General features: G+C 30.5%; 1 protein-coding gene across 3 annotated transcripts in view; it reads left to right on the forward strand.

Moving 5' to 3' along the window:
- The window catches only part of LOC143223255 (uncharacterized), a 69,611-nt gene extending 58,420 nt beyond the window's left edge, over positions 1 to 11,191 (forward strand). For 2 of the 3 annotated variants that reach the window (XM_076450963.1, XM_076450964.1), the window contains 2 exons: positions 1,297 to 1,371; positions 1,780 to 11,191. In XM_076450963.1, coding sequence (XP_076307078.1) covers positions 1,297 to 1,371; positions 1,780 to 1,878 — 174 coding nt within the window. In that variant the 3' untranslated portion in view covers positions 1,879 to 11,191. The remainder of the gene's footprint in view (positions 1 to 1,296; positions 1,372 to 1,779) is intronic. The other variant, XR_013012789.1, reaches the window with a different exon arrangement.
- The last annotated feature ends 2,942 nt before the right edge of the window (positions 11,192 to 14,133 follow it).

Below are 14,133 nucleotides of genomic sequence, written 5' to 3' on the forward strand. Positions count from 1 at the left end.
GTAACTATGGATTCCCCCACATACCCAGTATGGAGAAGCACTGCACTCAAACTATTGGAAGACATTGGAGATACAAATATTTTTTATTATTTCAAGCAAAAATATGATTATCGCAAGTAGCCATTTGAACTATGTCTTTTATTTATTATCAAAATTTATTTGTATATCATTAGAAATTTTCTTTTCACCCCTTTCAAGTCCTGGGGGAACAATTTATCACTTTATTGTATAGGCCTATATAATACATAATAATTTGGGAGTTGCAACAAGTCGTAATATATGTCTGTATGAGCATATAGTCATAATGTATACACCAAAATCGTAATGATTACACTCAAATAGTAATGGTTGGTATCTCTGTTGTTAATAATGTCTTCACAATTAATCTCATCTAATTCTTATCAATTATCCATTTTGTCATTACAGTGTGTCATGAAAATAAATTATTTTTTTTTCATTAAATAGAAATATGTTCTCATCAGGTTGTAACTTTACAGCTTGTATTCATAAGACAGCTGGTATGAGTATTAAAACTTAAAATGTTTTAACCTTAGGTCATCTTCAGGTTAACAAAAATCATCACTAACATTACAGCTGAATGAAGAATATAGTTTAAGTGGTATTTTGTATGTGGGACTGAAACTAACTTGATGCATAAAACTTGTATTACAGTTGCATTCGTTAAGAAAGTTATGTTTGTTTTAATGAAAAGCCTTAGAAAACTAAATTTCTGAACCACCAAAAAAATCGAGTTTTAGTAATTTTGGTAATGAAACAAATTGAAAATAAAGCTGGTGTATGTTTATTTTGTGCTCTATATTTATTAAAAAATTAAATTTGTAGACATGTAGTATATAAATATCACCAGCCCAATCGCTAAACTCAGTAGTAAAAGAAGCTAATTAAAAATGCTGCTGTTTCCTTCATTTTCAACATTTGAAAGTTTGATCTTTTATTTATAAAATTTTGATGGTAAGCTGAGAGTTGATGGCATTGTTTGTTTTCTTATCCTTTTGGAGCTTTATTATGAAAATTTAATATTGTTGACTAAAACATTCTTGAAATATATATGTATTGATATTTACAGTAGGTACAAGCCTTTTTTATAAATCCAAAATTCCTTCTGAAATTTCATTCTCAGGTTTATTAATTTTAAACATGTTATTAACACACTTAGTATAATTTTTTTTTTAATTATTTTAAATATCAATTTTCTGTACAAGTTTAGTAGGAATTAACAACTTAATATTGTGGTACTTTCTGTGCGTGCAAACCATCCATTCTTTGGGGCTTTAGGGCATCTACATAGTGCATGTTCTAAGCAGTGGACCTGCCAGTGCAGTCCTGAAACCAGGAGATAAAATTCTTCAGGTAATTTCCATTATTTTATAGTATGTGTTTTAACTGAGAAGAAAGAGTTGTACTATTTATAGAGCTGTTTAGGCTGGTAAAAAGCTTTAAGGTATCATTTTTTATTTAAACTAACAACTGATAGAAACTAACAGTTTAGATCTTATGCAATAATTTCCTTTTTCAAAGTACCATTTCATACAAGTAAAAGTAATCCTTAAAATTGTATTATACATGTTTTTTTAATGATCATTTATGTGATAATAAGGAATTTTTGTTTACATATTTGTTTTACCTTCAAAAATGTTTGTACCTTCAATTCATTTGCTTAAAATCAGTTTATGTTTATTACAAACAAACAAAAAAAATTCAAACATGGCTTAATTAAAGTAAATTAATAATTATATTAATAGTAAGTTTGCATTGTAGGTGGATGGTATTGACCTTACAAACCTAAGCGGTGAACAAGCTAATGCGGTGTTACAGAGTACCGGTACAAGTGTGTCAATGATGATTTCTCGAGAATAAGGTGACAGGTGAGAATCAGGAAGGAAAGAGACTCACTCATTTCATCAATCATTAAACAAGTCTAGGAGTACAGGTACAAATAAAAGAAAACATGTATTCTCTATAGAATCCTAAAGTGAGGCTGTTTCTAGTGATTAGAAAGGTTGAAGGCTGCAAAGAATGTTCAATATGACTATGTTTCAGAAATCTGTACTTTTGTTTAAAAGATATATTTTACTTCTTCAGTAATAGTTCAGCCAAAAGAGGTGGAAGAAATGTTTAGAAATCTTCAACAGTTTGTCCTTTTACTTTCAGCACACATATGTGTATCAGCAGAGAAATAATTTGAAAACTTTTTATGGTGTGAAAATGTTTTGAAGATATATTAAGCTTTTGTTGCTGATAAAATGCAGCATATGTTACTAAGTGGATTGTTTTCAGTACTGTAAGAGTATGTATATACATATAATTCACAAACATTATGAACAGACTTAAAATCAAAATTTATTTTTTGATTACCAGTCCTTGTTGTCATCATTAAAACTCATAACAAGTAATGTCTGTAGCTGTAACATCCAAACATATTGGGGATATTACATCTATCAGACAAGGTCCACGTGCTAACGTCAAACTAGCCAACAACTAAGGAAAATCAGCTTAGGGTTAGGAGTTGAGTGCCTGATCTCACAATGTCTAAGTTTCTACTACCTTTTGCTTTCTGCAGCTAATAGTGAAAAGCAGTTACTCTTCATATTTAGATACAACCTTAAAGAAGAAATAAACCACTCTAAATTTCTATAATATAAATCACCTAGACTCTAATATTTTATGAAATATACAAAAATGGGATGGAGAGTTAAAATCTGTCAAGATAAAGTTTTAATTCTGTTTGATATAATTTTGTAATTATTAAATAAAATCATGGAGGTTTGGAGTCTTGTTGAAATATATGGTAGTCTATTTTTACTGTGAGAATACTTTTGCCTTTTTGTACATCTAGTGGGTGGAGATTTGGAATTTTATACTGTATATATTTAGAGTGGTTTATTCCTGATTTAAGATTGTACCTAGGTGTTGTGAGCAACTGCCTTCCTGCAACTAGTTGCAGGCAGCAAAAGGCAGTGAAGTTGAGATGTGGGTTCAAGCATTCACCTTCTAACCATTAACTGATCTTCTTTAGTTGGTGGCTAGTTTGACATTGGCATCTAGAACTTGTCTGATGAATGGAATATCCCCAACAGGTTTGGGTGCTATGGCCACAGACATTATCCATTGTAAGTTTTAATGATGAGAGAAAAAAAGATTGCAAATTAAAATATTGAGTTAGATGTTTGAGTCTCTTTGTAATGTTTTTGATTTATATTAATTTCATCATTATTGTTTTAAAATGCTGATTAAAAAAATCACCTATTTACAGTGAATGTATTTGATAGCTTTAGAAATATATATATACATGTTTTAAATGGCTTTATATAGCAGTTTCTGTAAAAGTATGTTGAAGTTTTTAGACTTGAGTATTATGGGTGGGAACTTGTTGGCACTTCAGTCTATAGCTAATAGTTTATTGTTAACTTATACTGAAGAGTATAGGTTTGTGAGGATAATTAAGTAAAACTTGTATATCTGCATATCACACACACAAACAAAATGAAGAAGGGACTGTCTAACTGATGTTATTTTTTCAGTCTTCAGGTGACAACCTTTGTCAGACTAAATGGCAGAGCTATAGACATTACACAAAGTAAAATCAGCTATTCAGTGATGTTTCTACATTTTGTTTGTCTGTGTTTGATTATTGTTGCAATATTATATGAACATATAATTGACTATTTGCATACTTGTTTGTGTTTTAAGTCAAGTCATAAACAGGAATTGTGTAAAAGTCAAGTGTTACCAGATAAATCACATTTGAAACCTGTAACTGTATTCAAAAAGCATTGATACATGCATTTACATGTAGTTTTCAGTATTTTAAACTTTGGTGTTGTGTATATGTACCATAACAAAAAGAGAATTTTACTCTTAAATTTATTGGTAAACATATGAAAGTTAAATATGTTTGTTAAAAAGAAAGTTAACTAATGTATTACTTCCTCTTTGTTGTGTTTGAATTCACTGCACTTTGTTGATGTAAACTCCATGTTGCACACCTAACTATATAACGTGATACAGTCCATTCTATTCTTATTTTTGTGTATTTATGTTGCTGTAATTGAATGTGCACAGTTATTCTTTTCTGATAAAGAGTAATATAATATCCTTACAAACACTGTAAAATTTCAACTTCTTTTAAGTACATATCAGACTGAAGTATCGAACTAAAGGTACTAAGTTATTCTTTTTACTTTAGTTCAGATCAGTAATTTGCATTTAGTCGTGATAATGCTTTTAGTCTTGACCCTTTACTCATACTTTAAGCATGTAATGAAGACAGCATAAACCTACTGATTACCTAAATAAATACTAGTAAATACCTAGTACTGTTTTCAATAAAGGTAAGTAACTCTTTTGATCAAACAGGTCTACAAGCATTGTAATAATTTTTTGTTATTATTGTTAACAGATGGTTCATATGATAACATTTTTCTGCTAAGTCACGTCCTATTTAGGTCAAATTTCATTTCCTACAGTGTCGTGAATATTTGTGACATTTTATTCTTTACTGGTCACTGTAGAATGTTATTATTTTTGTAGTTTCTTAAAGTATTCATGAGAAGGTAACATATGAAAGCAGTATGAGAAGTATTAATTATATATATGAATGCTATCTAACAGAAAATGGTGGTAGTTGCATATAAAATCAAATCTGACTTTCATATAATTCCTGTTTATGTCATGAAACATGAAAGATATTGCTCAATGAGTGTTTAAGCTAATCTCGTAATAATATGAAATAAAAAAGAATTATGGGCTGTATTTTAGAGGACTAAGCAGTTAGCTGTAGGTGGATGCCACATACACATATAGCTCACTCACCCCTGCTGTTTGCACAGTAGATCTTTTGTCCATGTTGAAGCACTCATCTTCATGTGTTCATATCACTGGCAAGTTATACTTTAGCTTAAAAGTTGCCATAACGAGAGTAAAGTACAAAAATAAACACAAGAATTGTAAGTTCTTTGTTTTGCCAACTAATGATCAAATTTTTATAAGTTAGTTGCTTTTGATAAATGAAGTTAATGAAATAGGTAAAGAAATGTCTGGGAAAATGTAGTCAACACATGTATAGTTATAGTTAGTTGCCTGTAGAAAGGCATAAGAAAATAATGATTTAGACTCGTGTTTTGCTCTAATCTTCCAGTTACTGAATTTTGCTACCAGTTTGTTCCCCTTAGACAATCAGTGATGCCTGGGGAACAGAACTTTTTGGTGTTATAACATTTAGTGTTAGTATGAAAAGGACTGTTATTACTTGGAACCACATGATTGAATAGACATGAACTAAAACATTACTTGGCAAGGATGTCATTGCACGTTTACCTATCAGTAGATTTTATTTCTGTAAAAACGTGCCACAAATTAATATTTATCATATTAATATTCAAATTAAAAGTCCTTTGAGAACTTTTTCATATTGGCAGTGCAACTAGTAAAACACAACTTTACTACTCTAGCTGAAACACCAGTAAGTTAGTTTAACTAATAGCTGGGTTGTAAGAACTGTACGTAACAGTGCTACAACCAAAGAATTAGATGCAGGCAGTTAATTTTTATATTTCTTTTGTAAACAGTTATTCTGTGACTTTTTAGAATTAAATACCACTATGTTTGCAATTTTTCTACTGTTGTAATCTATTCTCATCACAAGGATATAGTGAAGTATTATTTGACAGATGTTAATGACTTAAGTGCTTATGAAACACTGTCAGAATATGTTATTATATACTTGTACGTATGAATCAACACTGCCACTTTGTAGCTAGAACACGGATATAAATAGTGAGTAAGAACATGTATAACAATAATGATGTGCTCAGAGTTCCCCAGTGTTAAATTATGATTTTGTTTTTCATCACAAAACTATTTAAGCCATTTCCATGATTTTCTAATATGAATTTCTTGTATAAATGTTTTCCATTCATTTTCCTATAACAACACCTGAAAAGTTGAAGGCTAAAGTAAATAATAATCATGAAATGTGGAAAAATTGTCATTGTACAATTGCTGTACGTTACTGAAATTACAATTAATATATCTTTTTTTAATAGTAAGGTAAATGAAAAGATATACTATTAAAAGTCAAGATGTTTGGTGGAAAGCAGCTTGATATCTTGAAAGAGATTTTAAGTTTTTTATGTATTTGTTGGTGTAGGTTTTAAGTATTACATAAAACATAATATAGTTGCTTTACAAATTTCAGCTCTTCACGTAGTCCGTACCGTACCTGAACTGTTAATATGTTTATCACTAGAATTAAGCAATCTCTCCATGTTCACACTTACAAAAAAATATCTCATTTGGTAGTTGATGTAATTCATACAAATGCACATGTAGATAACTACCTTTGGCTTACCATATCCCTGTCACTCAGTTATTGCTTATTCCAAATGTATTTTAACAAAATTGTTGTTTGTGCTTTTTAGCATTATATGTTGCATAACCATGTACAAAGCCACTCCGTGATATTCTTACACCTAGCAACATGATTATGTGTTTGTATGCTTGTGGTCTCTTTCTTAATCTGTGAATTTATGTAACTTGTATGTTCTTACAATACACAAATTTGTGTCTAATTTATTACCCATCTTCATTTGTATATGTTTTCATACAAAATGTACATATTTAGAGACAACATATAAGCTAGGAGAAAGTTATACAGAAGTATGACCAAATTCTTAATGAATGTAATTGTCACGTATAATATAAAATAAAGAAAATAGTGTCACATGTATATGATAGACAAATAAGAAGAAAGTACAAGTTGAAGTTGGAGAATGCTAAAGTGTTTTAGTTGGAAAAAATCCTGGAGAACTTGGACTCTCTTAATGGTAAGAATGCACATTTGGTTGTACACATTACTCTAATTACTTATGCTTTACCATGAGATACCAACCTTGTTTGAAAGAAAAACAATGTGAAAACACCATTCTGCAGTGAGTCATTTGTAAGTTGGTGGACTTATCCTAAAATCTGAGGTTTGATATCTCCACAGTGGATAAAGCATAGATATCTAATTATGTAGCTTTGCATTAAAATGATTAAACAATTTTTGAAAAGACTAAGGTTATAAAAGATAGTGTTGTTCGAGAAAGTTTACATTACATCACCTGTGTAACTTTTGCTACCCATACGTAGTAAAAAACAAAGGAGGTAAAATATAGGGTATGTCTTACTGAGAAAACCTAGCAGAAATAACATATTATATAAGCCAGCATGTTTTTTGTACTGGTTTTTTAACTTGATATTTGTCAAACATTGTGCAGATTTTTTCTGCTTTTAAAATTGAAATAGCTGAAAGTTATTATGAAATAAAATCAGCAGGTATTACTAATGTTGACATTTGGGTGCATCCAGGAGTGTAACAGTTAGGGATACTGGAATGTTTAATTTTAGTAGCTAGGTTGTTGTATTTGTTAAAGTCTAGCTGTATTTAATATTTTGCTTGTTGCCCCTAGTGGTGTCACTGACCTTTTCTTTATAATTTTTATACATTTTCTGTTTTACTATCTGTGCTATCCCACAGGTGACTGAATGCAGTAAATCAAGAATAAGAAGTGGGTAGCTTTGTGCTTGAGCAAACATATGTTTCTTTTTTTTTCTAACAATTTCTACCTTTTGTCCAATGTTAAGGCTTGTTAATGGAGTTTAAATTTTATTATTTTCAGCATTTAGTGAGTTTCATTTTGGTAAGTAGCTATGCTTCTAAGATATATTTGACTGTTTGATTTGCATCATAGTGTTAAGTGTTTGTCCTATATGTGTGACACATCTTACTTTTGGCCTAGTTGTTTGATTGACATACGTATATACGTACATATTACATTAAAAGACAACCTTAGTTAATCTTCACCAGTATTATATATGTAAAAATACCAGTTTTAAAGTGCTTATTAGCAAAATATCTTTTGTTTATTTTTCAGTTCTCTAAAACTCGTGACTCAGTAGACCTCTGTGTATTCAGTGCATACCCATTTTTCAGAATGTAAAATTATGTAACCAACATGTTGTTGGTATGTGCAAGAGTTAAAGTTTCATACTTCTGATATCACAAACTTTAGTGTGCACATGTATATATATTTATATTTACACACAAAACTTTGTTTATACAGTAAATGTTTTTTTTTAAAACTTCCTACTTCATGAACTCCCTCACTTTGCTTATTTATAAATTGTATTGTGTACTTATTTTAGCTTATCTGCATTTTCAAAGCTGGGGTTAATTGAATATTTATACAAGACAGTTTTAGAAAGAGAAATATAAATGTGTGTTACTTCATGTTCTACCAACAATCTTGTATATCAAATGAGTACACATTTTACTGATGACATTTATGTCATCGGTTGTTAATTTCCTGCAAGATTAATATATAAAATTGAATAGAACTGTTTGCCACTGTGAACTTGAAATGCTTCCATCCAAATTGTCGAGACATTTATTTTAGAGCTATCAATATTGAAAAAATCATGGCAGACAATTAATTTAGTACACTTTGTTTAAATTTTTTTTAAATATACACCTCATTCTGTAGATCAGTATTGTATTTGATGTAAGAGGTAAATTTTTATGTGTATTGCCTTAAGATAGGTCATTTTAATTCAGTTGGTTCTGTAAATTCTGTAAGAAGATGGTGTAGTTGAACTTGAGTTGTTTTGGGGTCATGAAAAAAATTACTTTCCAGAATGTTTCATCGAATATCAAGCTATTATGATTGATCAAACTGACATTATAAGTTTGCTTTGAAGTTTATGTTTCTCTCTCAGTTAACTTCTGAAGTTTAAAAATATAAATATTAAGCTGGATACAAAAGTTAAGTGAAATATTAGCTTTTTCTCTCATATACATTAAGAAACTTTAACATTATCAAATTTATTGAAGATTTTTTGTTACTTTTTATTCATTTTAAAGACACTTATGTTGGCAAATCAGTTTGAAAATTGTTAAATTGTAAATGTAGTACAGTTGCATATAAAAGTTTGATTATATATTACTGCAAAGGGAAAAAATTGTTATATCACAATGATATTTGGTACTGGATTTTTAGTATAACTGTTGATTATCTGTTTTGATAATTACTGCAAGAGGTTCATCTTTCCTTTAATAATGGTTTTATTAAAAAAGGAAATTATTGAAAATTTTAATAATGCAATTTCACATGAACAGATTTACTGTTATGCAGAAAGTATGATGCTGTTATTTCTATTTCCTTAACTATTTTAGAGTAATCCAATAGTAAGAAAAAAGTAAGACAGATTGAACCTAACTTTAGAGAATTTTACTATTAGGCAACAATTCATTTTGCTCTTTAAAAAATAAAATCTGATATGCCTAATGCATTCTAAGTAGAAACAAATGAAAAAACAACAATTTTTTCCAGTGTACAATAAAGTATCCAGAAATGATTTTGGGATTACATTAACTTAACTGTTAAAAACATTAGGTCTAGAATTAGTGTCATCCACAGTAACATAACACCAAACAACTGGCAGACATTCTCAGTCTTCTGTTTGTCAGAAAATTGTTGCTTTTTTGTGTAGAACCCACAATATTGACTGGTTATTTACACTATTTAAGAAGAATACTGGGCTGGGTTTTCAATCTGTGAAAATATTTTAACATTAAAGAAATGTGTATTGAAGAAAATGGTACCACATTAATAATTATTTCATCGTTGCCATTTTTATATATTCATAGGCAGTGTGACAAGAGAGAGAACAGGTTTGTGTTGTTAATTTTGTTTTCTTACCTGATTAGAACTCAAAGTCCACAAATGTTATGCAGTTGCTAATGTTGAACTTGTTAAAAAGAAACAGAACAGTTTGTAAGAAGTTACTTGCTCACTCTTTCTAAAAATTATGGTTTGAAAAACAGCATGTTCAAAAATAGAATCTCTAAACAAACGGTTGTCTACTCTGAATACAGGTTTGTTTTAAAAGGAAGAATGTGTAATAAAGTGATGTTTGGTGTAGTGTCAGGTACATTTTTAAGTATTCTTAAATCATCTGCAAACAGAAGTTAAACTACATTGACAAAACAAATATATCAAGTAGGATACATCTCATTTTTGTAAAGGTTCAGCTGCTACTTTCAATTTTTGAGAAGAAAACCTGATATTCTAATACATATATACCACTATAAAGGAAGAGGTATATATATATATATATGTGTGTGTGTGTGTGTGTGTGCGTGTGTGTGTATGCATATTACACACATCCCAACATAAATTTCAAGCACGTTATATTTTTATCGTGTTTCAAAATAACGTATAAAAAATTTTAGTCACATTTTTTCCAGTTAGCAGGGTTTTGCCAGTATTTATGTTTTAGGAAAATTAATTGTTGTTTTCAACTGTTTCAGTATAATCAAATGTTAGACTTAGGAAACATACTTTTCTACTTCCTGTGAAACAAATCTCATACATTTTTGCCAGCAGAAAACTAATTAAGTAATTAAGGGTTTATTAACCAAATAAGAAACATGCACTTGAGAATTTAGTATGTGTGTATATATACAGTTTTTTTGAATTATTAATTGTAACATAATGTTTAGTCTGTTTAGGTTTAACTTGTATAAAATAATTTTATAATTATTCTGCTTTAATTATGTATATGAATGTTAGGTTGATCAAATACAGTTTTTTTTATAAAACTTGTTTACCTGATCTTGCATTTGTAAGCACTTCATAGTACTCTGACTGCATGACTTGTAAAGAGTGGCTTGTATCTAACAATTTTAGTCTGTTTTCAGAAGTCTGTTTTATTTTATGTCATCATTTTGCATTCTGATATTTTCATTTCGGTTATTAATTGAATGGTTTGTTTTAAAAGAAGGTTTTTAGCTTAGGTGATCTCTATACAAAATGTGAAAATAAACATTTTTTTTTTCTTGTACATAGTTGGATTGCCAATATGTAATAGAACAGAGTCAGTTAAGAAACCTTATGTTGCTTTCCATGCATATCTTAAGTTAAACAGTATGTACATAATGTACAGAAAAAAATGTCATACTATATTAAAAGTTAGAGAAACTAATTTTTGTCTCTGTAGTAATTTATTAACTGGGGTTGTTCTCATTTTCAGATCACTAGACTAGTTAATAATTTAGATAATATAATTAATTAGATTTGTGTGTAGTGAGAACAGGTTGTGATTGAAAAATAAAAAAAATTGTTATTTTAGAGCAATGTGTTTTTTTGTGTCTGTTGTGTAGAAAATCACTCATTAAATAATACCAGGATATTGTTAAGTAGCACCTTTACATAACTATAACTACTCCACTTTTACCCAGAAGTTTTGATGTATTGTACTTTAGGATACATCTATTTCAATTTAAATTAAGCTTGTATTTTAGTAAAACAGTATTTCATGCAGTGTGTTCTTTAAGAATTAACTACATGTAAATTGCAGTTTTACTGTATGATTGACGGTTTATATATATTCTCATAATCAGCAATTTTTTTACTTTATAATTGTTTCAGCATTTCTCAATGAGATGCCAGGGATAAGTGCTCAAATTAATAATGTAATATATACATTGCTGGCCAAAATCTTAAGGCCAATAAATATAAAGAAAAAATAAGCATTTTGCATTGTTAGACTCAACCACTTATTTGAGTATAGCTTTGAAAGATGAAAATAAGAAAAGGGAAGATAAAAATGAAAAACGTTTGTAGCATTTAATAGGGAAAATGTTAACACTATGAAATTAGACTAAATACTAGCTGGTCAAAAGTTTAAGACCATACTGAAACAAAGCATTAATTGGTAAACACGTAACAAATTTAAGTCATTTGTGTTCAAGCATTAGCATTGTCAACATCTCCCACTGACATCTCCTGTGTTACATTGCGTAAAAACATGGCAAAGGCTAAAAAGTTGACAGAGTTTGAACATGGTAGAGGTCTCTCTCAGCGTGCCATCGCTGGTGAGATTAGGCATAGTAAAACTGCTGTTGCAAATTTCTTAAAAGACCTTGAGGGATACAAAATGAGAATTTCAAATGATAGGCCCAAGAAAATTTCGACGGCATTGAGTTGGAGGATTTCACGGGTTGTCTGGCAAGACACCAGCCAATCGTTGAACCAGATTAAGGCCCTTATGGATGCAGAATGCAGCTCAAGAACAATAACACAGCATCTACAAGAGAAAGGCTTTAAAAACCGTAAACGTCTTCAAAGGCCATGCCTCCTTCCACACCACGAAACAGCTCGGTTAAACTTTGCTGAGAAGCACCAAACATGGGACATAGAAAAGTGGAAGAAGGTTTTGTTCTCTGATGAGAAAAAATTTAACCTGAATGGTCCAAATGCTTCCAACGTTACTGGCACAATAAGGATATCCCACCGGAGACATTTTTTACACGACACAGTGGAGGAGGTTCCATCATGATCTAGGGTGCTTTCTCCTTCCATGAAACAATGGAGCTTCAGGTTATACAGGGGCATCAAACAGCAGCTGGCTACATTGGCATGTTGGGAAAGAGCATCCTTTTTGATTGAAGGCCCTCCCTCACTTGTGTGGAAATGACTGGATCTTTCAGCAAGACAACGCTGCAATCCACAATACCCACAGGACAAAGGACTAATGGAATAATGTGATTCTTTTGAACCATCCAGCATGTTCGCCTGAACTGAACCCCATTGAAAATGTTTGGGGGTGGATGGCAAGGGAAGTCTATAGAAATGGACGTCAATTTCAAACAGTGCATGATCTTCATGAAGCCATCTTCACCACTTGGAATAACATTCCAGCCAGCCTTCTGCAAACACTTATATCGACCATGCCGAAGTGAATATTCGCAGTTATTCACAATGACGGCCATGCAACTCACTACTGAGACCTCTTATTGGGCATTTCCTACCCTGTTTAGGACTTCTTTTTGGTATGGTCTTAAACTTTTGACCAGCTAGTATTTAGGCTAATTTCATAGTGTTCACATTTCCCCATTAAATGCTAAAAAGGTTTTTTATTTTCCCTTTTCTTATTTTCATCTTTCGAAGCTCTACTCAGATATGTGGTTGAGTCTAACAACCCAAAATGCATATTTTTTTCTTTATGTTCATTGGCCTTAAGAGTTTGGCTAGCAGTATATGAGCAAAGCATCACCCAACATTATAAGTTTCATATGTGTATGGTAATTTTCTTGGTCTCTGGTTTTTCTTTCTGTCTACTGTGAAGATATATACTTTGTACAGAACTCCAAAAAGAAAGTTGTATTCAGTTTACATTATAACCTGATGTAACCACTGATCATACATGAAGCAGTTACCTTTGCTTTACAACAATTGCATGGGCTACAAACCTCTGCCTACTATTGTATCTACTTGTCCCAAATACACCAAATTCCATATAGAATATCACATCTAAAAGAAATGCAGTGAAAAACAGATGCAATAACAAAGTAAAAAAGAGTACAGAATTTATAATCAAGTATAAGAACATAAGATATAATGCCATTGTATTTTCTGTAAATGTATAAATTATTGTGAAATATATTAGAAAGTAGAATATTATGTTTTGCTCCAAGATTATTGTTATAGAAAGTGTGCTCACTTTGGTTTTAGAAAAAGGTTCCCAGTTGCTCATCAATAAGTCTTACTAGTTACAGTGCTAAAATTGAGGTTTTGATACCTAAGATGGAGAGAGCAATGATGGCCCATTTTGTAGCTTTGTGCTCAATAACAAACACAACTAGACTTGGTTCAAAACACTTGCCACCAATCGTTGATACACTTCTGGTTAGAGAGATCACATCCTGCATCTTAAAGAGCAACTCTAGATTAACAGGATTTTTTGTGGCCTCCTGAGCCATCTACACAAACTATGAAACAACCATTAGTATTAACCATGAATACTTAAGAATTGAGTATTTACAAAAATAATAATACATACGTGTTTAAAATTAATTCAAAACTACCACAGTAAACTGTTTAAACATTGTGATGTTTTTGAATAATAATTTTATATAATGTCAGAATGATATCCAGAAATAAAAACATTCAGAAAAAAAGCTTATACAAATCTAAAAAATATCTTGTGTTTCAGTTTATAGTTAGTCTCATTTAGAAAAATAAATTATAATGTTTTTGTAGTTGAGCAAAACTGTGAAAAAGTGCATTT

This window comes from Tachypleus tridentatus, chromosome 8, assembly GCF_004210375.1.
Source record: "Tachypleus tridentatus isolate NWPU-2018 chromosome 8, ASM421037v1, whole genome shotgun sequence".
Lineage (NCBI taxonomy): Eukaryota > Metazoa > Arthropoda > Merostomata > Xiphosura > Limulidae > Tachypleus > Tachypleus tridentatus.